This window comes from Aythya fuligula, chromosome 1 (genome assembly GCF_009819795.1).
Source record: "Aythya fuligula isolate bAytFul2 chromosome 1, bAytFul2.pri, whole genome shotgun sequence".
In the NCBI taxonomy this organism is placed as follows: domain Eukaryota; kingdom Metazoa; phylum Chordata; class Aves; order Anseriformes; family Anatidae; genus Aythya; species Aythya fuligula.
In genome coordinates this window covers 206814936-206837264 of record NC_045559.1, presented here as the reverse complement: position 1 = coordinate 206837264, position 22329 = coordinate 206814936, and the positions used below count along the sequence as shown (strand labels likewise).

At 60.7% G+C, this 22329-nt stretch overlaps 3 protein-coding genes across 4 annotated transcripts; 2 read left to right on the top strand and 1 right to left on the bottom strand.

Moving 5' to 3' along the window:
• Nucleotides 1-11601: 11601 nt before the first annotated feature.
• Nucleotides 11602-12741, bottom strand: TIMM10B (translocase of inner mitochondrial membrane 10B; the record flags this gene model as incomplete). The annotated part of the gene is made up of 3 exons (XM_032208098.1): nucleotides 11602-12318; nucleotides 12410-12505; nucleotides 12649-12741. Coding segments are annotated over 3 exons (486 nt in total), but the record flags the coding sequence as incomplete, so codon positions are not given.
• A 119-nt stretch (nucleotides 12742-12860) lies between these two features.
• ARFIP2 (ADP ribosylation factor interacting protein 2) lies at nucleotides 12861-19200 on the top strand. Of its 2 annotated transcripts, XM_032207418.1 has the most exons (9): nucleotides 12863-12881; nucleotides 13418-13525; nucleotides 13637-13745; nucleotides 15134-15244; nucleotides 16008-16123; nucleotides 16237-16458; nucleotides 16816-16973; nucleotides 17062-17236; nucleotides 17581-19200. In XM_032207418.1, the coding sequence occupies exons 2-9, from the start codon at nucleotides 13427-13429 to the stop codon at nucleotides 17734-17736; spliced, it is 1146 nt and encodes a 381-aa protein (XP_032063309.1). In that variant the 5' UTR covers nucleotides 12863-12881; nucleotides 13418-13426; the 3' UTR covers nucleotides 17737-19200. The 2 variants fall into 2 exon arrangements, with proteins under 2 accessions (XP_032063310.1, XP_032063309.1); XM_032207419.1 differs by lacking the exon at nucleotides 15134-15244 and having other exon boundaries at nucleotides 12861-12881; nucleotides 13418-13745.
• A 905-nt stretch (nucleotides 19201-20105) lies between these two features.
• Nucleotides 20106-22329, top strand: LOC116501043 (FH2 domain-containing protein 1-like). Its single transcript, XM_032206412.1, has 8 exons — nucleotides 20106-20160; nucleotides 20240-20301; nucleotides 20582-20684; nucleotides 20746-20831; nucleotides 20905-21005; nucleotides 21072-21142; nucleotides 21217-21324; nucleotides 22250-22329. Exons 4-8 carry the CDS (start codon nucleotides 20806-20808, stop codon nucleotides 22322-22324), a joined length of 381 nt encoding a protein of 126 aa, XP_032062303.1. The 5' UTR covers nucleotides 20106-20160; nucleotides 20240-20301; nucleotides 20582-20684; nucleotides 20746-20805; the 3' UTR covers nucleotides 22325-22329.

The following is a 22329-nucleotide window of genomic DNA, read 5'->3' as shown; positions in this document are numbered from 1 at the left end:
GGACCAGTGCCAACCAGGATGGTCCTGCATAGCCACTGGAATCCAATACAGACCAGTGCTATTCAGTGCAGTCCTGCCTGGCCACAGGGGTCCAGCACAGTGCCAGGGGAGCTGTGGTCCCTGCCCAAACTGGGGGATGCAGATGCTGTTTCTCCCCTTTCCTTTAGTTTCCTGTTTCTGCCTTCCCCTTTTTTCCCTTAGTTTCCCTGTTGACAAGGTCCTTGATCAGGTAACTTTGCTGGAATAAACATTCTCACACTCACATACCCTCACCAATTAGTGTGACCGACCAGGTTTGGCTCCCATCACCGCCTTCCTTATCATTTGCCGGTCAGGGCTGATGTCCTGTGTGTTCTTGTTCATGGCTTCTTCCTTTTCCCATTGTTCAGCATGGCCTTGAAAATGGCCTGTGCCCCAATACCCCAGAGGAGCAGACACTGCTTCCACACAGCCCTGCATGAACATCCTTTATAAAAACGCCATCTATTAACAAAGCCCGTGTTTTGTTACACGTGCACTCAGTCTACACAGTGTTAGTAAGTGCAGAGAAAAATGGTGCACAGAGCCAAAAGCTGCTCCCGATCTGCTATTTACAGTGTTTATGACTACTTGAAAGAACAGATAAACACACCGAGTGGCCTGAGTTCCCCTGTTTTTGTCAAAGCTGTCCCTGCAGCCTCCTTGCCCTGAGTAGCTCCCGGCAGCATTGCAGCACGGAGGCACTGAGGTGGCTCAGGCAGCTGCGGGAGAGCCGGTGGGGCTCAGGAGTGAGCAGGAGTCTGAAACCCAGGAAGTTTTCCACGCTGTTGCACTAAGCAATAAGTTAAACTAATACTTGATCATTAAGAATTCAGAAAATGCATCAAAGTTTACTTAGTCATGGCCAGAACTGGAGACTGACGTCAAACCTATTGTAAGTTTACGTTACTTTATTTTTATGTTTTTCCTTTATAACTGCTTCCAGTCTCCACATATAAAACCCAAACATTTGCTGCAGTAGGAGAAAGCATGCTGGCTTCATTTCAGCCCATCTCCCACGTAGGGGCCCTGGCCAGGCTGAGCATGTCGCGTGCCTGCTTTCCCTGGTAGCTGGCACCAGGCTCCTCACTGTAGCCCTGCTGTCACCACTACCAGCCTCAAAAACTGCTTGCGCCTGGGAATGAGCCCCCATGTGCTGAACCTGGAGAGGGATGCCAGGGAATTGCTATTGCACCCTGGAGGCAAATAAACACTCATTTGTGCTTGAACACAAAGAGATTTAATGGACGATGCATGAGACAGAACCCTCACACTGCCAGGGAGGTCCACAAGGCCGCACACGAGCATATCCCACACACAGCAGTGGCAGCATTGACCCTGAGAGCGGCAGCAGAGCTCAGAGCACTTCAGACCAGCTGAGTTTGGCCCAAGCCCCACAGGCAGCCCCCAGCACTTGTGCTGCAAGAAAAAGCTGAGACCCTCGGTGGGGTCGTTCCACCCCTGGCATGCCCGCTCTCAGAGAGACCTGTTCTGCAGCCAGGCCTCCTTGCCTCTGTGCTGGGAAATCCCTTGGCCATGAAGCACCACAGCTGAGCACCTCCTGAATTTCCCCTTCAGATGCCAGCTGGGAAACCAACCCTGGCGGAGGCTGTGCCCCAGGCTGGGTGGCACTCAGCTGTGGGCTCCTGGGGCCATGCTGTCTGATGCATGCTCTATATACATGAAGCTTTCTGTAAGTGCAGCGCAACTCAGAGGAGGCAAATCCCACCGTGTGACAGGGCAGGCATAAACATGGTCAGAATGGAAACACACCAGGAGAGGAAGACATCTCCTCAGCACCCTGGCCATCTGGAAGCCCGGGGTGTCCTTGATGACTGCAGAACAAAGAAAGCATGGAAAGAACGAGAGCAGATGTCAGCCACAGCTGCTCCAGGCCCCAATGCCCAATGCCCTCTTGCATCTCTATGCCACAGACACAGGAGCAGCGCTCTCCTGCCCAGAGTGGTTTCCCTGTGCAGGGCCCCTGGGCAGAAGGAGCCTTGTGGGGATGCCTGGCTGCCTCCAGACCCTCTGACCCCAGTTATCGATAGGAGAGTTCCACTGTCAACCAGCCCTGCTCCTGGGCAGTCTGAGGCACATTGCACTGGTAACACCTCACATAATGTATATGGTAAGTGTGTAAGTGAGCAATCATGAGTACGGCTTTGCTTTGCTAGTATTAATTTACAGACAAGGAAAAAAAAAACCTCTGTGTCCTTGTATCTGTTAAAATCCCATGGTCCATGGTCACAATCCTTATGTACGTGTGGGCTGGGTATCCCCTACAGGTTGTGACACTACAACTGGTTTCAGGAGTGGGTGTCTATAAATACACAGGTCACAGATGCCTGGGAGAAGGCTGTAGGAAACCAGTAAAAATGGCCAGAGAATAAGGGATGGGAGACACCAAGGGGAGAGGAAATGGATTGTTGAAAACTGTCTTGAGCGGGAGACCTCATGAGCAGGACTGTAGAAGTGGTAAGGGATTTCCAGATGTAAAGCAAAAGACATCAAGGGGCCCTGCACTGGGCTTCTCACAGAGGCACTGGCAGCTGAAGGCACTTTGCTGTAAGCCGCTGAGCAGTGAGCCAAGGGTCAGAGGCACGAGCAGCTGCCTTTGAGTGCCGTGGTCATATTCAGAGCCACGTCAGAGGCTAGAAGCCATCCTCAGACCCTGGCTTCACAAACACCAGAACAAGAGCGTACTCTTCTGGTCTCAGAGAGGGAGACTTCAAAAGATGTATGCTCTGAGGGAGGAGGGTTTCAATCCGATACTTGGGCATCACTAGACAAGCTGACAGGTGAGGTGGAGTATTCCCCTGATACCTTACAGCAAATTGCCGAGGTGGCTCACCCTGCAATAAGGAGCTCTGCTGAGACTTCTGAATGCCAGGATTCTGGCAAGCCCATATCCTGGGGGCAGCAGAACTGCCTAACCCTGGCGTGACCTGCTGAAGGAGCACATGCTGCTTGGGAATGGACAGTGACTCACAAAGAGCTTCATTTTTTGAATTTTTTGAATTCTCTCATGAGAGTTTTAGAGTGCCAGGCCTTGGGCCCAATAGTGCCAGGGCCACCTTTAGCCTGTGCACTGGAGTTGCAGAAAAAGGCTGTCAGAGGGGACTGCGGCAGTGGGTTCCCGACGAGGCCCGAGGCACCCCAAGCAGCTGGGGTCAGCAGGGCCGCAACGCTCCCGGGCACGGCGCTCACCTGGGGAAAATCCACTGCTGGCTGCTCAGGCCCAGCTGGGAGCTGAGCCCACCGCGCAGGGTGTGCCCCCACAGCTGGGGCCCTGTTCCTGTCCCCAGGGCTCGGGGCACACCGGCTGCACCCCGCAGCTCGGAGGCTGCTGGTGCCCAGCATGGCGGGCAGGGGGGGCGTGCAACAAGGCACCCCCTGCATGGGCGACATGCCCCAAACGGGTCCGCAGCCTGGGTCTGACGTCTGGTAGGGCGGAAGGAGCAGGGGGCCCTGCTGCGGCCCCCAGGCAGCACATCCGACGCCCAGGGCCGGGCGGTCAGCTCAGACAGGGCCCTGCGAGGCACGGCTGGGGCTGCTTGTGCTGGGGACTGGAGGGGGAAGATCAAAGGAAGGGAAATCTGGGAAAAAGAATTGTGATCAAGGCTGTAACAGCTCCAGAGAAGCAGGATAGCGGGAATCCTCTCTGAACAAGGTGTGTATCAGCATGTGTGAAGGGCAAAGATAGGAGATGCAGTTGGAACCATGAAGTAGATAGCTTGATTAAACAATCTAGAACTAGAATCACAGAATTGTTTGGGTTGGAGGGGTCCTTAAAGATCATCTAATTCTAACCCCCCTGCCCTGGTCTGAGCCCCCTGTCCCTAGCCCAGGCTGCCCCCATCCCCATCCAGCCTGGCCTTGGGCACTGCCAGGGCTGGGGCACCCCCAGCTCCAGGGGGCAGCCTGGGCCAGGGCCTCACCACCCTCAGATGGAAGAACTTCTTCCTAATTTCTAATCTAAATCTGTCCCCTTTTAGTTTAAAGCCATTCCCCCTTCTCCTATCACTACACTCCCTGACAGAGTCCCTCCTTTGGGTCTTAGAAGGTTGCTATAAGGTCTCCCTGGAGCCTTCTCTTCTCCAGGTAGAACAACCCCAACTCCCTCAGCCTTTGTAGGAGAGGTGCTCCAGCCCCTTGATCATCTTTGTGGCCTCCTCTGGATTTGTTCTAATACTTCCATGTCCTTCTTGTGCAGGGGGACCCAGAGGTGAATGCAGGGCTACAGGTGGGGTCTCACAAGAGCGGAGGTGTCAATCACCTTCCTTGACCTGCTGGCCATGCTTCTTTGATGAAGCCCACGATAAGGTTGGCTTTCTGGGCTGCAAGCACACATTGACTAGCAGAGATTGAATTCTTCCACATATATGTACTCCCCACATCTCTGATCGTGTGATGCTCAGTCTCAAGTTGAGCCAGGGAGGTTTCAATCGGATGAGAGAAAGAATTTCTTCACAGTGGTCAAGCGCTGGAACAGGCTGCCCAGGGCAGTGGTGGAGTCCCCATCCCTGAAGACGTTTAAGAGCTGCGTGACCGTAGCTCTGAGGGACAGGTTGGTTGATGGTCAGGTCAGGCTGATGGTCTGACCATGGTCTTGAAGGTCTTTTCCAGCCTAGGTAATTCTGTGACCCTATGTTGGGTTAGCTACATGACAGGTTAGGACAGATGGGTTGCTGGACCTGTATCAACTATTTGGCCTTCGAGGGTGGCCCACTTCTAAAGCACAATGCCTAGACTTTGTGACTAGCCTCCCATTTTATGCAGAAGTCCAAGCCAAATTTTTGGCTGACTGGCAGTGGACCAACCCGAGAGATAGTAAATACCTAGAATCACAGAATCATAGAATACCCCAAGTTGGAAGGGCCCCACAAGGATCATCGAGTCCAACTACTGGCACCACACAGGTCTACCCAAAAATTCAGACCACATGACTAAGAGCATAGTCCAAATACTTCTTAATTTCAGGCAGGCTTGGTACAGTGACTACTTCCCTGGGGAGCCTGTTCCAGTGTGCGACCACCCTCTCAGAGAAGAACCTCTTCCTGATATACAGCCTGAACCTCCCGAGTCGCAGCCCCAAAATACATTTTATAGGAGCCCTATCCTGAACTTCCAATAAATGGGAGTATATTTTAATGGGGGTAGAGACTATTATCAGTTTAGGTATGGCCTATATGCGCCCACAAGCTAGTGCAAAATACAGCATTTGAGGATTGGAACAATGATTTACACACCTACCTTTACCCTCTGAGATTCAGTCATATTGCATTTTAAAAAATAAAGTTATACAGAGATGTAATTAGGTGAATTTTCCTCATCCTCTATCACCAGTGAAATGGTGCTATGGAATGCTGGAAGGGAAATCTTAAAACTCAGCAATGCATTCACAGCCACACCAGGGAGTCCAAAGCCTCAGCCTGCATCTGTGCCAGAGGTGACAACATGACCCTGATGATGCAGTTGCTGCTTTAAACAATCAACAGATCCTCGCCACTCCTCCGATCTGGAAAGCTTGTCATAGCACTGCAGTGTTACTTCAGACATATGTAATAATAATCAAATATCTATTGGACCAACCTCTGAGGTTAATCATCTGCAAAAAGGAAGTTTTTCTTGCATGGTACCAAGACCCCTGCAAAGTGCCATGTGGAAGGTGCTCAGCCACCAGGGTAATAAACACCTCACTTCTGAGCAGTGGATATCCAAATTATCTAATATCCAAAGGGAATTAAGCGGTTTCTGTGTTTTCTTTGAGGTTACCCCCAGCTGCAACACTGGCAACCAGGAACACAAATTAACTTCCTTGGCCTTACCTTGTTTGTCATCCTGATGGCTTGTTTGGCCATTTGACAGGAAGCCAAGCAGGAAACAATGTCTTGGGCAACCAAGAATCCCAGAGTTAAGAAAGGTTCTTGGGGGAAACGCCTTTAATTTCCTTTCTGTCTCATAATTATTTATATACTTATATATGTGTATATATATATATATTATTAATATACCCATAAATGCGTGTATATATATATATGTAATTATTGGGTCATATCTATTAATTGGCATAATACTCATTTCCTTGTACCAGGGATAGTATCACAATCGCATTTGTGAACACAATTTCTCAAGTGGGTAACAAGTCAGATTGCTGTGCTTACACCACTCTCTATCATTAGATGCTGAACCCGGGTGGCAGAACCTGTTCCCAAAGCATCTCAGTATCGGCCTGATTTGTCACATTGCTCTCCAGCACCTCCAAATTATCGATGACAACCTTTCAGGGCACATCCGTATTACAAAGCCCCATGGTGTATTAGAATGCCCCAGGGCACAAGCTCAACCTGGCTGGAGAGGGCAAGGAATTGTAATTACATTCCGCATTACAATTGCACCCAAGTGCAGTTCCAATTTGAATATAACAACACGAGCTTGCAATGATTCTGACCTGGAAACCTCATGGACCTGTAGTAATGAATCAGCAATTACAAAAGATATTTTTGATAGTCTGGAACTCTGGAATCTTACATGGAATGCTAATAAAATGAGCTGCCAGAGATACCATAATTTTTACGTATCCTCAATCTATGTGCTGCGGTTTACAGAGTGATGGTTAGCTGAGTGCTAATGATAATTCAGAAACATGGCCCAGACAACATATCTGTCTGTATAGACTGCAGTGCATTTTGAGCAATCTGATTAAGCCAAACATGCTTAATAACATCCACTTGTTGTTTCCAATCCAAGGTGCTCACTTTGCCAACATTGGAGTAACTCCTGGCAAAGCCAGTGGCCCCCATGTGAATGCATATGTCAAACATCTATCTTGGGATGTGGTTCAAGAAAGGGAACAATGCACAAATGAGGAATCTAGTCTTAAACAAATGCTCACAGGGCAAGCTAAGAGTTAAATCCCTCCAGACAGTACCAGTGAGGCCCCAGACAGAGACCTGAGAAGACACAGAAGAAACGGCTGAAAGCCGAGGAGCAGCTCTGGGCAAGGAGGCATCTTTCAAGACACTGAAGTTGAATCCAGGTAAGGAAAATGGAAAGTACCAGAAGATGTCAGGCCACACATTAACAACACAATAAGAATCTGAGGAACAACTTGCAAATGCAGGTGACTCATTTAATCAACACAGTAAAGATCAAAGAGGTCTCTAAACCCAGGAAGGAACAAGAGAGAGGGTGGAGAGGAGTCAAATATTTGCTCTTTCCACACAGGAGTTAAAAGGCTTCAAGTGGAGCTCGTCATGGGCAAGCTGAGAACAAACAATGGCTTTCATGCAAAGTCCAGCTACAGCCTGAACAACCTTGCTGCAGGTGCCATGCTGAAAATTTGCTCTGATTCAAAAATCAAACCTACGAATTAATGAAAACAAATAAATAAATAAAAATAAATAAATAAATCTAGCTGAGCCTACTGAATACGAAGACACTGGGTCTGGTTCAAGAGGTGCTCGGTGAAGCTGTTTATCTCCCCGAACAGTTTGTTCAGGGAGACGACAGCATTCAGAGTGGGAGGGAGTGTGATAGATGTCATTTACTTTCATTTTAGCAATGCTTTTTCCCATCCTTGTGGCATCCGGCAGCCAGATGGGTGCAATAAGGGCTTGATAAAAGGAACATAGGTGGAAAATTGCCTAGCCAATGGGTCAAAGGGTGGTGGTCAGCACGACAGTCTCACAGGCAGCAGCGGCCCTGAGGGACAGACACTGGGACCAGCCTTGGCCCACCCCAGGCACTAGCTCCTGGTGCTCCTGGGGCCAGGACCCCCGCAGAGCGCTGCAAGGGGCCAGGGGCACAGCGGTGCCCGGCTGCCCCCTTCAGCACCGTGCTGCTGCGTCCCCAGCAGCGCCCAGCACTCAGCTCAGGCTTCCATTGCCCGCACCGGGAGATGCTGAGGCACCACGGGATGGCACAAGCCTCCACAGACACAGAAGAGATGTATCCGCAGGACAGGGCATTGTGCTTGCTATGCTGCTGTGGCACGGCTGCCTGAGGCACAGATACAACAACCCTGGTTTTGCCACATGCCCCAGGGGCACCAACCTGCCCACCCCCACAGACTGCAGGCCCCCGCCACCCCTCACAGCCCCTCGGCATCCATCCACCATCTGTGTCCTGGCCGGGGCCTCTGGCTCTGCTCTGGTGCAGCAGCAGCCAGGACATTTTGCACGGTGCAGGCTGGAAGAGCTGTGTGGGGACAAACACAATCCTGCTGTAATTTGGTCAGACAGTGATGAAGAATGCCTGGTGTCAGGATGAGAAGCCACAGACATTAACTGGAACATGGAAAATTGGTGCTAGACACAAAGAAAAGTTTTTTCCATAGTAAGGATAGACCCAAAGAAAAGCTTTTTCACCCTAAGCGTGGTCACCTGTTACAGCAGGGAGATGAGTAAGGGGAAATCTCCATCCTTTGAGCTAGTTAATGTTTGTCCAGACACTGCCTGGAGCAAACTCCCTGGCCCAAACCTACTGAGTATGCTCAAGTCTATGCTTGGTATGTCTGCCCTTGGTTCCCAAACAGGGTTTCATCAGACCTCCGGTCATCTCTGTACTGCCCTCCAGTCCCTGAGCACCATCCACCAGAGGTGTCATGCATGGGGCACTCGTCCTGCGGGCGCTAGTGGATGTGCTGCTCTTTGGCTCAGGAGCTGCTGCTCCCATGGTTACTCCCAAGCCCTTTTCAGCTGAGCTGTTTATCAGGACGCAGCCCGGCATATCGCAGCCTGGACTGGCATTCCTGACCACTTCGGTTATGCTCTTGCACAGTTAGGCCTGTGAACACAGGCAATCTCTTGTAAAATGACAAAAACATTCCAAAGGTTGGATTGCGCCTCGGGCTGTGGAGAGGAAGGCGGCGGTGGAATGTCCTGCGGTGGAATGTCCTGCGTGGCTGCAGAGGAAGGCTCTGGTTTAAGACAATGAAAGGGGTGTTTGGAAGAAGCTTTGTGGGAGAAGCCAAAGTGCCAGAGGTGCTGAGCAGGCAGGCAGGGCACTGTGTCTGCACGGAGAGCAGCAGCATGGACCTTCCCCGGCAGCTAGGAGCAGGTGAGAGCCAAGGCACAGCCCAAGCACCCAGGCACAAACGCTCAGTGCCTTCCTTGACAAATTACGTATGTGCTAGGTAATATATTAAAATCATACCTTTTCACAAGGTGGAAAAAATCTTAGGGGACTGCCACAGGCTGCCCAGAGGAGCTGTGGATGCTCCATCTCTGGCAGTGCCCAAGGCCAGGCTGGATGGGGCTTTGAGCAACGTGTTCTAGTGGGAGGTGTCCCTGCCTGTGGTGGGCGGTGGAATTAGGTGATCTTTAAGGTGCCTTCCAACCCAAACCATTCTATAATTATATGAAAATGTATAATTACCATTTTGCAGTCAGCCAGACACTAAGTAATGGTGACCAGGCTAGAGAGGTCACACATCCTCAGTGTGACACACCACCTGCAGCCTCCGGACAGACTTCAGAAAAATGAGACGGAAAACAAAGGATGTGCAGCCTTCACAAACCTGCAAACTGACAGCCTCACAGAAGGGAGGTGTCTGGAACAGAAAGCAACCAAGAAGATGCACCAACTGGCAACTCCAGAAAGCAGCTCCAGAGCCTGCAACTACTGCTGCTGGTGAGGCCACGAGGCCACCGAGTCCAGGAGGCACCTGAGAGCTCCTAGGACAGGACCATTGTGATGAGAGGAGAGAAAGATGGCCTGTGTAGACATCGCCTCCTGGGACGTGCCAGGAGCTACTGACACAGCTTTTGGCAGACCAGTGCAGCCTCCAGCTGCAGGCACCCTGAGCTCTGTCCCCTGGGGGCAGCCTCGTCTGCACTGGGGTGCTCGGGTCCCATGGGGGCAGCCGGGGCTACGCTGGGGCTGGGTGATGTGCTGCCAGGCCCGGGAAGGGGGCCTGGTGCTGGGCAGGGACAGGGTGCCTGCCCGCGGCAGTGAGGGGCACCCCTGTTGCAGCTGCATCCCCCAAGGACTGCGGGGGGACAGGAGCCGTGCTGCATCCTGCCCCCTGCACCCCTGAAACCAGTCCACGGGTACGGCTGGAGCTCCCGGGCCAGGAGCAGAGTGTGTCCCAGAGGAGATGAGGAGCATGAGGCTCGCGGCTCTGACCAGCTGCCACCCACCCACACTCGGCTCCACCAGGCCTTCCAGAACACGGAACAGATGCTCTGGAAAATGTCATTAATCTTCACAAACTTTGCATTCTTCTTTCCGTTGTTTCTCCAGGGCTTCCTGAATGGGACGATCTGTGCAGCTGCAGTCCGAGCCCGCAGAGCGCAGCCTGGTGCTCTCGCCCCGGCCAAGCAGCCCACCCCAGCGGCACCGCCTCACTGCAGGGCTTCTCGCACCAACGTCCTGCACCAGCAGATGTCCTGCTGGTGATGTGCCCCCAGCCCACACACGTGGCGCACACACCCTTCAAAGGCATTTCATCCCCACACAGAAGGCGGGCTTCAAATTCCGTGTTTATTCCTAGAACCAGTTAACTGCAGAAACACCGTGCCACAAATCCTGCTTTCTAGCAAGGTGTGCGAGGAGCAATAAACCGGAGCTGAGCAAAGCAGCTGGCAGTGCATGAAGCCCCTGCTGCACCCCATGGTGCAGCAACAGGGTGCGATAAGCTGCTGCCTCCCAGTCCTCCTGCAGGCATCAGGGGACATTTCCCCAGATGCAGGCAGCAACCATGCTCCAGAGGTGTCATCACAGAAACACCTGCACCAGCATTCCGTAACCTGGGAAGATGGGTTTGACAGGAGTTCTGGGTGTCCCTGCTTGAGAAGAAGGATTGGACCAAACAACGTCCAGAGGTTCCTACAACCTTCAACATTCTGTGATTCTGCAAGTCCTGGCCCTGTCTGTGTCCCCAGGATAACATCTAGTGCAAAGTCCCCAGGATGGCTGGCCAGGCAGGCTCTGCAGCCTCTGCAGACACCTCCTGCAGCAAGGATGTGCCTGGCCCCACAGGGCAGTGTGGCCCCACAGCCCGCGGCCACACTGCCCCTCGAACACATCCTGAGTCCAGGGACAGCAGCTGCAGGGCACATCCAGACAGCCCCAGAGCCCTGCATGCGCTGTGCCAATCCCACCACTGAGGCAGGAGCAGGAAGCCTGCACTGCTCGCGCCAGTGCTGCCTTACGTGGTGATCCCAGGCGTCTGTTACAAACCGTCTGTGTGTCTGTGCACCTTCAGCCCTGTAACCTGGATGAGGCCAACTCCAGTTGGCAGCAGCCTTACAGCGGCACACAGGGCGCTGGAGCAGGTCCCACTCTCTCCAGGCTAAGCCACCTCTAACACTGCCCTGCCTGGCTGTAAGACTGGGCCCAGCCATGCTGCAGCAGGCACCCCACCACCCCCAGAAAAAGGGCTTGTCCCAGCACCACCACGTTCTGCGGCCTGTTCTAATGCCAGCAGCCACAAAGTGGACAAAAGAAGGGTGACCAGAAGGAGCAGTGTGAATCCCTGCCCCAGGGAAGCACCCTTGGCCCAGCAGAATGCAGCGCGCAAGGGGTGTTCGTGGAGCAATACCTGTGTTCCCTCATGACATATTAGCACTGAGACAATTATGAAGAGAGTGTTTAATTGTACCAGGAAACAGCCTCCTGGAAATATGGGAACCCCCATTCTGGAGCATGAGAGCCCAGTGCAGGAGTTGCTAAGGCAATGGACAGTTCAGCTGGGAGCTCTTCCCAGCCAGAATGGCAGCTGCCGCAGATCCCTTTCTCGTTATCTTCAGGGCCAGGGGGCTGCCCCCGCCCTGATGCCCCTGGGGACAGGCAGACCTGGCTGTCAATGTAAATGCATGTGGATCTGCGAGGCCTGGCCTCAGCGCAGAGCAGCTCTGCTGCTCCACACCCGTGGTACCAACGCCGCGTGGAGGCCCAGGAACCACGTCTCACACCGCGAGCACAGGGCCCGGGGCTGCCCCGCAGCCACCCAGCCCTCTGCTGCCGCTGGAAGCCGCACCCGGGCTCACGGCTCCGCTACGTGCTGGCACCCGCAGGCCCGGGTGAGGCTCCGCTGCCGGCCGCAGCCGCCGGTGCGGGAGGAGAGGCACCGGGAGCGGCGTCAGGAGAGGTGTCGGGGGAGGCACCGGGAGAGGCACCGGGAGCGGCGTCGGGGGCAGCGGGCGCCGCCGGTGCCTCCTGCGCCCGGGCCGCGCTGGCCTCGTAGTCGGCGGCGCGGCGCTGCGCGATGCTCGGCATCAGGGCCACGTAGGCGGTCATCAGGCGGTGGTTGCAGCGCACCAGCTTCCCTGCGCAGCGCTCCAGGCACAGCTCCTGCGGGCACGGGCCTCAGCGCGGGGCAGCGCGGACCCCCGGCCCCGGCCCGGCCCCGGCCCCCGGCCCCCGGGCCCCGGGCCCCGCTCACCTCGCGCCGCGTCAGCAGCCGGTGGTTGAGGTCGGAGACGCAGCGGCGGAAGCAGAGCTCGGTCATGCGGTTGTAGAGCAGCAGGAAGTCCCGCAGCTGCGGGGGACACGGCGCTGCACGGCGGCTCCCCGGGACCCGAACCCGGCCCCGCGCCCGGCACCCCCCGCCCGGCCCCGGCCCGGTGCCCCCACGCCGCCCCCTCCCTTCCCCTCCCCTCCCTTCCCCTCCCCGCCCCTCACGCTGCGGAGCTGCTGCTGCTCCGCCGCCGGCTCCATGCCGCCCTCCCGCCCGGCCGCGCTTCCGGAGGGGCCGCGCCCGCCCCGGGCCGCCCCCTGACGCCACGTCCGGCCCCGGTCCCGGCGTCCCGCACGCGGGGCCTGGCGTCACCGCGGTTCCGGCGCGGCCGGGCCGAGGCGCAGCGGGGCCGGGGCGGCGGCGGCGGGGGGGGCCCGGCGGGGCCGGGGCGGCGCAGGTGGGCGGGGCCGGGCGGGGCGGGGGGGCCGGGGCCGGGACCGGACCGGACCGGACCGGACCGGGAGGGGGGGGGGGTAGGGACCGGGCCGGGGGGGCCGCCCCGGGAGCTGCGGGCGGGGTCCCGTTGGTCGCTGCCGCCCCCGGGCGGGGACACGGGGCCGCCCCCACCCCCCCCAGCCCCGAGGCCGTGCCCGGGCCGCGGGGTGCGGGAGCAGCGCGGGGCCTCCCCCCCACCACCCCCCCCCCTCCCGGCCGTGCCGCGCTCCCGGTGCGGGGCCGCGGTCGCTCCGCCTGCCGCGGGGCCCGGAGCCGCCGCTCGGAGCCCCCCCGGGCCGCGCGCACGGCCCCCGCTAACGGGCGGCGCCACCCGCAGCGGGCCCGGCCGCGGCCTTGCGACGTGGCGCCCGGGGCTGCGCCGGGCCCGGGGCCAGCGGCCGCTGCTCAGCCCCTCCCGGGGCACGGAGCCCGGCGGGGCCGCCCCCGGCCCTGCCCCTGCCTTCGGCCCCCAGCGCGGCCTCCGTGTCCCCCCCGCAGGCCCTGAGGATGTCGGAGGGGATCATGAGCAAGGCGGCCACCATGGAGATCCCCATCAGCAGCAACGGGGACACCGGCAGCCTGCCCGAGGACGACGGCTTGGAGCAGGTCTGGGCCTGGGGGGCGCCGGGCGGGGGGCAGCCGAGGGCTGCGTGGCCCCAGGTCCCCGCGGGGGGCCCCGTCCCTGTCCCCGCGCCTCACCCCGCTCTGCTCCCCCAGGACCTGCAGCAGGTGATGGTGTCGGGGCCCAACCTCAACGAAACCAGCATCGTGTCTGGCGGCTACGGGGGCACCGCCGAAGGCATCATCCCCACCAGCACCATCAAAGGTAGGCGGAGGCTGGGCCCCGTGCGGGCAGGCAGGGACGGGGCTGGGTGAGGGGTGGGCTGCATGGCAGGCATCGGAGGGGAGGGGAGGGCTCCGGTGGGGGCGCAGAGCAGAGCACGCTGCCTGCCCGTCCTGCCTGCTGCTGGGGGCAGGCGTTGAGGCCGGTCCTGCCCCAGGGTGCGGCGCCCAGCGGGGGCAGCTGTGCCTCACAGGAGGCCTGGGGACGCAGGCAGAAGCTGCTCTAAGCCGCAGCTGCCCTGGGAGGTGGCGTGGCCCTGCGGAGTGCAGCCCGTTCCTCGGGGGCAGCCCAGCTGCTGTTTTGTGGGGCCCCTTGCTGGGGTCGTGTCCCCCACTGGCACAAAGTGCCTGCAGCCTCTCCCTCCAGGGCAGGCTGTAGCAGCAGCCTGTGCCCCAGCTCCAAGCCTTAGCCCCTTGTGCTGGGCAGCCACAGTGGTGCCATGGGCCCAGGCCTCTGGTGCCCAGCTCTCCCGCAGGTGCGGGGCTCCCGCTGGGGGCTCTGCCCCCCAGGGCAGGTTCTCCTGGCGCAGCGCTGCAGCTTGTGGCACATGGGCTTAGCTCTCGGGAGTTCTGCTGGTGGTGGGGAAGGGCCTGGTGACACAGCTCGTCCCAGGTCCTGGAATTACACAGTGCTGGTGTGGGCTTGTGGTGGCTGTGCCCAGGGGACAAGGGGTGCCCTGCAGGTGTGTGGGGGGAGAACAGGGCAGGGTGACTGAGCCCCGGGCTCTGCGCTTGTTCCCCTTGTGGCTGATACCAGCCTGGGGGTCGTGGGTGCTTCGATGGCAGAGCCTGTCTGCGAGCACCTTTCCATACCAGGGGCAGTGCCTGTGGGCAGCCGGGTCGCTGCTGGTGCCGCGTGCCTGCAGCCAGGGCACGTGCTGGCTGGTCCCAGCAACCACTCTCACCCTGTCCCCATTTTGCATGAGTCTCTGTGTCCCGGCTCTTGGCCGATGCATCCCTTCATCAGCAAGCAGATGGCTTGACTACGGGCTCCTCTGCGCTGTGCCAGGCTGAACAGGTGAATTGGCACAGATGGAGGGGACGTGGGATTTTGCTGACAGCCCGCTGCAGCAGGGAGAACGTGTGCAGTGGTTTCCATCCCCGTGTCTGTCAGCCCTGGCCTGTCCCAGCTCTCAGCTCAGTGGCACAGTGATGTGCCAAGGGGCAGGGAGGGAGCGGGAGAGGAGCCTGGGCACCTCTGGTGCAGTGCTGTCGGTCCGGCAGCCAGCTGTGTGTTCTGATTTCACATCACACTTTCATCTGCTCCCCTGCTGCCATCCTCCCTGCACACTCGTCCTCTGTTCTGGCTGTTCCTGCTCTCGTGTCCTTCGCACCATCCCGCCTCTTCCCTCCCCGCTCACCTCCTGCCAGCCCCTCCATTTCCAGGCTGTCTTGTCCAACCTCACTCACCCCGAGGACCATCCGTCTCCCCCAGTGCATCTGCCGCCAGCAGGATGGCCAGCCAGGCTGGTGCTTCAGCAGGTACTGTGGCTACCCCAGCCCCACTGTGGCACCACGTGGCCTTTGGGGTCTTCCCGCTTGGGGCATCTGGTGTGCTCCGGGGTTCCTCAGAGCTCACTCCTTCCCCTGCTGTGGTGGGGAGCGTCCCCAGCACGTGCCCCCCCCAGCAGCCATGCCCGGCCGTGGTGCTGGTGCAGGGGGCACAGGCGATGCTGCTGAAGCCTGGTGGCTGGGTGGTGACACCGTGCGCCTGCCCCTGCTGCGGTTTCCTGGTCTCACCTCCACCTGCGCTGTGCCTGGGGGCGTGAGGAGTGCCAGGGCTGGCCCCACCAGCAGCGCTGCAAGTGGATGTGGGGGGGGGGGCAGCACTTCCCATCTGAGCAGCAGCCACTGCTGCCAGCACTGTAGCCTGTGCTGGGACCTGTCTGGAAGGACGTTGAGCACCAGGTTCTCTGCTGCATGCTTGAGATGCCTGCGGGCAGATTAGAAGGCGTGTGATACCGAGGGCTCTGTCAGAGCCAGTAACGGTGCTCGGCTGGCAGGGGAAAGCCATCGCCTGCCCTGCCCTGTGTGGGGTGAGGCACCTGCTGTGGGCTGTGCAGAGCCAGGTGCTGCTCATACCTGAGTTCCCTTTGCTTGTACTTTGTCAGGCCCTGGTGCAGCCCCGCAGGGAGCACGGTGCTGCCCCTGGGAGCAGCCTTGGTGCCAGCCGTGATTGGGAGCGGGCAGCCCAGCCTGCAGCTGCATCCTGTGCTGAGCCCCACCAGTGTGCTGTCTTTTCCAGGCTCTGGGCTGCACCAGCCCCATCCCAGCCCGCCAGTTGGAGGGGAGGAGGTCGTCCGTGGTATCGCTGTGGAGAAGTTTGACATTGTCAAGAAGTGGGGCATCAACACGTACAAGGTGAGCAGGGGACCCGGCCACGTGGCAGGGGGTGGGCTAGGCCAGGCCTCTCCGTGCAGCCGACCTACAGGGATGGAGGGACGGGGCCCTGACACCCCTCCCTCTTCCTGCAGTGCACCAAGCAGCTCATCTCGGAGAGGTTTGGCCGGGGCTCCCGCACGGTGGACTTGGAGCTGGAGACGCAGATCGAGCTGCTCCGGGAGACAAAGCGCAAGTACGAGTGCGTGCTGCAGCTTGCACGGGCTCTCACCAACCACTTCTACAGCCTGGTGCAGACACAGCATGCCCTGGGGGATGCCTTTGCGGACCTCAGCCAGAAGTCTCCTGAGCTGCAGGTATGCCTGCTGGGCTGGTGGTGCTTGCCTTGTCTTGGCTGGTGCTGCGGTCTGCTGTGTCTGGGAAGGAAACTGAGAGACCCAGAGTAGCCTAGGGGTCTGCAGCATGGCCTGGGCAGCGCTCTGCTGGGCAGCACCCCCAGGCATGTGGGGAAAGCAGGGGGTGGTGAAAGCAGGAGGTGGCTGAGGGCAGCTGCGCTTGGTGAATGCTGCGGGGCTGGGAAGGGGTGCAGGACTTTGTGGCAGCCCTTCCTTGGTGCAGCCAGGGCCAAGCTGGTTCTGGGCACGTGGGAGGAGGGCAGGGGCACAGCAAGCTGTGTTGCTGCAGACCCTGACTCGTCCTCCTCTCTGCCCCAGGAGGAGTTTGGTTACAATGCAGAGACACAGAAACTGCTCTGCAAGAATGGAGAAACACTACTGGGAGCTGTCAACTTCTTTGTCTCCAGCATCAACACGCTGGTGAACAAGACTATGGAGGACACGCTCATGACGGTCAAGCAGTATGAGACAGCCAGGTAGGACAGCAGCACAGGCCAGGGCTGGGTTGCTGCAGGTGGCTGGAGGGGCCACCGTGCAGCTCTGACTGTTGCTGCCCCTGTGCAGGCTGGAGTATGACGCCTACCGCACGGACCTGGAGGAGCTGAGCATGGGTCCCCGGGACGCCAGCACCCTGTGCCGGCTGGACGCAGCCCAGAGCCAGTTTCAGAGCCACAAGGACAAGTATGAAAAGCTGCGTGCTGATGTGGCCATCAAGCTCAAGTTCTTGGAGGAGAACAAGGTGGGGAGGGCCGCAGGGTGCCAGATGGGACTGTGCTGCGCACGCGTGTCCCTTGGCCCTGTCTGTGGGCTGCGCGGCCTCACCGCCCCATGCCCGAGGTGCACCTGCAGATGGGCAGTGCCCGTGCAGCGGCTGGGAGCCGCGAGGGGAAGGGCAGGTGAGCGCCCGTCCGTCCGCCTGCCTTTTGCCCGCTGCAGGCAGCTGCTTTCTGGCTGGCGGCAGCAGCTCTGGTCCCGTCCTGTCCCCCCTTGTGCTGGGCAGGTCACGCCCTGGCCCCTTCCCACCGTCCCTGGGTGCTGGGCAGTGGGTCTGGGAGGATGCACACTGACTCCTGCTCTCCCCAGATCAAGGTGATGCACAAGCAGCTTCTGCTCTTTCACAACGCCATCTCTGCCTACTTTGCTGGGAACCAGCAGCAGTTGGAGCAGACCCTCAAGCAGTTCAACATCAAGCTGAAGACCCCTGGTGCTGAGAAGCCCTCCTGGCTGGAGGAGCAGTGAGCCCCCCAGCCTGCCCCACCTTGTGCTCTGGCCGGGGAAGCCATGGACCTGAACTCGGACCTCTGACTGCTGGTGCAGGGCCAGACCGCGTGCACGAGTGGTGAGCGGGGGACGCGGCCTCGGCCCTGCTGCGCCTGCAGCCGGGGGCACCGACAGGGCAGGAGCCTGGCGGGGTGTGGGCAGGGGCTCTGAGTGGGTCGCTGCTCCTGCCTGGGGAGAGGAGCCTGGAGAGGACGGGGCTCCCCTGGCCTGCGCCTCCCCCTGGGGCAGAGTCCTGTCCTACCTGGCCCCGTGCTCCCTCCCCAGCGCAGACCCCTTGGCGAGATGGTGGGCACCCTCTGCAGCCCCCCACAAGGCCACAGGTCCCCCCTCCCCAGGGTGGGACGCTCAGATCCCACTAGGCACCTTTGCAGGATGGGATGGGATTCACTGCAGCTTCCCACTGCCTCCCCATGGGGCAAGAGGGTGCGTGGGCTCCACGTGTCCCTGCTGCTTCCCCCGCTGGCCTCCCCTGCTGCCCTGAGCCAGGCTCTGCAGGGCCAGGCCAGGCACACCACTGCCCCCTCGCAAAAAAAAGTTTATTTTGAAATGAAGACAAAGCTGCAGAGGGGTAGCATTGGCACTCCCAGTCCCCTCCCAGTCCCTGAGAGGGGTGGCGGGGGGTCCTAGCCCCACTGTGGCAGGTGGCCAGGGCTCCTGCTGTCTCCCCCTCCAGCTCTGGGCTTGCCCTGTCTCTCCCGGCTGATCCCTGGTGTTCCCAGGCAGCTGCTCTTGCACTCCCCCTGACCTGGCTGGTGCTCCCGGCCACACACTACACTCCCCTGCATGGTGGGGCCGCTTGTGCCGGGCTGCCTCCCATGCCACGGCGCCCATCCCTGCTTTTCCCTTGGCCAGGGCCGTGCGCGTCAGCTCCGTGGGCGGACATGGGCTGGGGTGGTCACGGCCGCTGGGTGCTGCTGTCCCGAGGAGCCGTGGACGTGCTCCCACCCCGCGCTGCTCGGAGCCAGCCAGGCAGCCCCACTCCCCCAGCACCCACAGGGACCTGGCTGCCACCGAGGGGCGGCGAGGACTTGAACCAAGGACCAAAGGGCGGCCACGTCCTAGGGCCGGTGCATGTGCATGTCCGTGTGTGTGACGCAGGTGCGCTTCTCTGCGCAGCCATGCTGGGGCTCCGGCCGGTGTCCCATGCCTGGGGGAGCTCATCCCGCTCCAGCTGAGTGTTGCTTCTCGCCCTGGCCACATGCAGCACTTGGGCACTTTCTCCTGAGACAAGACAGTTTGTTTTTCTTGCTAATTTAATTCCTGGTAATTTAATGTCTGGATCTTGACAACCCCCCCCCCCCCCCTTTCCTGGTGAAGGTCTGCCCCCCTTTCCCTCTCCACTTCTGTAAGACTCCAGAATAAAATGGTACGAATCAGAATAAAACGGTACGGATCAGAATAAAACTACAGAATATAATGATACCGCTCGCCTGTATGTGTGGTGCTGTGGGCACAGCTCCCAGGCTGGAGGCTGGGCCTGGGGGTTCCCCGGGTGCCAGCAGTTCCCGATGACAGTGGCTGGTTCTCCTGCAGGCTGCAGCTCGTGTCCCACCGTTGCTTCTGTGGGGCTTGAGCCGAGGGTGTTTGGGGGCACAGCAGCAGCGGGGGTCGCGCTGCTCTCCAGCCCGAGCTGGGCTCGCTGCCTCGCGGCCGGGAGGGGACGCGGGGGCCTCGCGCTCACCCCGAGGGCCCCCGGGCGCTTGTCGGCCCTCAGGGGCAGGATCGGTCCTTCTCCCCGGCCGCCCGCCGCCGCTCTCGCCCGTCTCCAGGGTCCGGCCTGGGGCTGGTGACGGCAGCGAGGACGGGAGCGGTCCCGTTCCGCCGGGAGCGCTGCGCCGTGCGCTCCCCCGGCCCCCGGCGGCTCTCGGTGCTTTCTGCGGCTGCGGAGCAGGGCCCCAGCGGCCGCCCCGGGGCGCGGTGAAGCCGGACGGGGCCGGCGGGTGGGAGCCGAGGCGGCTTTGGCCACGAGCAGCTCCTCCCGGGGCCGTGCCGACCCGCACCGAGCCGTCGGGGCCGGGACCGGGGCCGGCACCCGCGGCCCCCCGGCGGGGCGGGGCCGGGCGGGGCCGTGCCGGGCCGTAGGAGCGGCGGGGCGGCCGTGCCTCCCCCCGACGCTGGCCATGGGCTCCCCCCGCCGCCCCCAGCCGCCGCCGCCGCCGCCGCCGCCCCCGCCGCCCCCGGCGGTGCCCTCCCCGCCGGCGGCCGCGCGGGGCGAGCGGCTGCGGGCGCTGCACTGGGAGCCGCTGCCCGCGGCGCGGGTGCGGGGGCGCCGCTCGGTGTGGGCGCCGCGGCCCCCCCCCGCCGCCGCTGGACCTGCCCCGCCTGCGGCTGCTGTTCCGGGAGCCCCGCGGGGCGGCCCCGGGGCAGCGCCCGCCGCCCGCGGTGAGTGTCCCGCGCCCCCCCGGTCCCCCGTCCCCACCGGTCGCGCCCCCGCCCGCTCTGACCGCGCCGCGCCCCGCAGGCAGCGCTGCTGGAGCCCAAGCGGAGCCTGGCCCTCGGCGTCTTCCTCAAGCAGCTCAAGCGGTGAGCGGAGCCCCCGCAGCCCCCCGGGCAACCCCGGTCCCGCACACGGGGCGCGGGCGGCACCTGCGCTCCTTCGGGGACATCGCGCGGCTGGGCGGGGGGGGGACGGGAGTGGCTGCCCCGGGCCCACGCGTGGGGGAGAGCAGGGGCACGACACGCGGGGCTGTCTGCTCCCTGGGGCCCTGCTGCCCCGCGTGCCCCCTGCGGGAACGGGAGCGGGGGGGGTTCCTGATCCGGGGGGCAGCATCCCGTGGCTGATGCGCTCCCCCCCACCCCCCAGGCCGGTGCGCCAGATCGTGCGGGACATCCAGGAGGGCATCGGGGCACCCTACGGGGCTGAGAAACTGCTGGAGCTGTCCCGGCTGCTGCCTGGTGCCGCAGAGGTGAGGGCTGGGGAGCGGGGGGTGCCCGGCGCCCCCCACCTGATGCCCCCTCTGCCCACAGGTGGCGCGGCTGCGCGCCTTCTCTGGCAGCCCCTGGCAGCTCCCCGACCCTGAGCTCTTCATGCTGCTGCTCACGGAGGTGCCCAGGTGGGAGCCGAGGGAGCCCCACGTGCTGGGGGGGGCCGTGTCCTCACCCCGCTCACCCTGCCCTTGCCCCCAGCTACACCCAGCGCCTGGAGCTGCTCGTGCTGCAGGAGGAGTTCTTCCCCCGGCTGAGTGCCCTGCGCGGCTCCATCCAGACCCTGACGGATGCCGCCACAGGTGAGTCGCGCCGTGGGGTGTGGGAGCACCGTCCTGTGCTCTGCTCACCCTTTGCCCCCTCCCCAGAGCTGCTGGAGTGTGAGGAGCTGCACACCATCCTCCACCTCATCCTCAGCACGGGCAACCACCTCAACTCGGTGAGCTGGTGCTGCGGGCGCTCTCCCACCCTGCGCTCTGCAGGGCTGTGGTGACTGCCCTGCTCCCATCCCAGGGCGGCTACGCCGGCAGCGCTGTCGGCTTCCGCATTGCCTCGCTGCTGAAGCTGCCTGACACCAAGGCCAACGAGCCAGGCATGGACCTGCTGCACTTCGTGGCCATGGTGAGCTTGGGCACGCTGCCCCTGGGGATGGGCTTAGAAGTGAGGGGCTTGTTCATGGCAGAGCACTGAGTTCATACTGAGAGCTTCTCCCTGCTGAGGGGTCCCCACACCCCTTGCTCCTCTCCCTGGCCCTTGGAGCAGCTCCAGGCCTGGCTGCCATAGGCATGGTCTCACTGCCTGTGCTCTCCTCAGACCTGCTGTCAAACCCCACCACCCCAGCAGTGGCATCTATGATTCTCATGTGCCACCTTGGGCAGCAGCAATGTGTGCTGCCTCAGCTCCATCTTGGGCTGCCATGAGGTGCAGCAGGAGCAGGGGCAGTGTCCCCACATGCTGCGCTGTGTGTCTGCAGCCTCCCGCTCCCTCCCCTGCCATGCCCAAGGTCGTTCCCATGCCGCCCTGGCTGAGATACACCCAGCCTGCACATGTGGAGGAGGCTGTTTTCCTTGCAGATGCGCTCCAGCACGTGTTTTAGCTCATGCACTCCCTAGTTCTGTCCATGTAGAGCCAGTGCTGCCCTTGTCTCTGCCAGTATGTATGCTTGCTCCCCTCTGCTTCCGTGCTGTCCCTTGGCATTGGCCTGTTCCTCTGGGGCCAGGTGTGGACCCTGCTGCCACTGCTGCTACGTATCCCCCCAAATCCCCGTGTGCCCTCGAGGCTGTGTCTGTAATTTCCAGGCACATCTACTACTTGCATGAGTTGCTTTCAGTGCAGGCGTTAACAGTCAGGTTGTGCCCGCACCATCCTTGTGTTGCATCTGTCAGGGGCCCTGGGGGTGTACGCCCTGCTCTGGCCACCAGCCCCACGGGGGAGTGGGCAGCAGCTGCTCTGCTCCGTGGGGCTGCGGCTCTGCCTGGCAGTGGGGGTGTCCCCCCCGACTGTCCCGGTGCTGGGGGGGCCACGCTCTGTCTGCCGTGCCCCGCAGGAGGCGGCGAGGATGCAGAGGGAGCTGCTGGACTTCCCGAGCAAGCTGCCGCACGTGGGCCCGGCCTCGCGGTAAGGGCT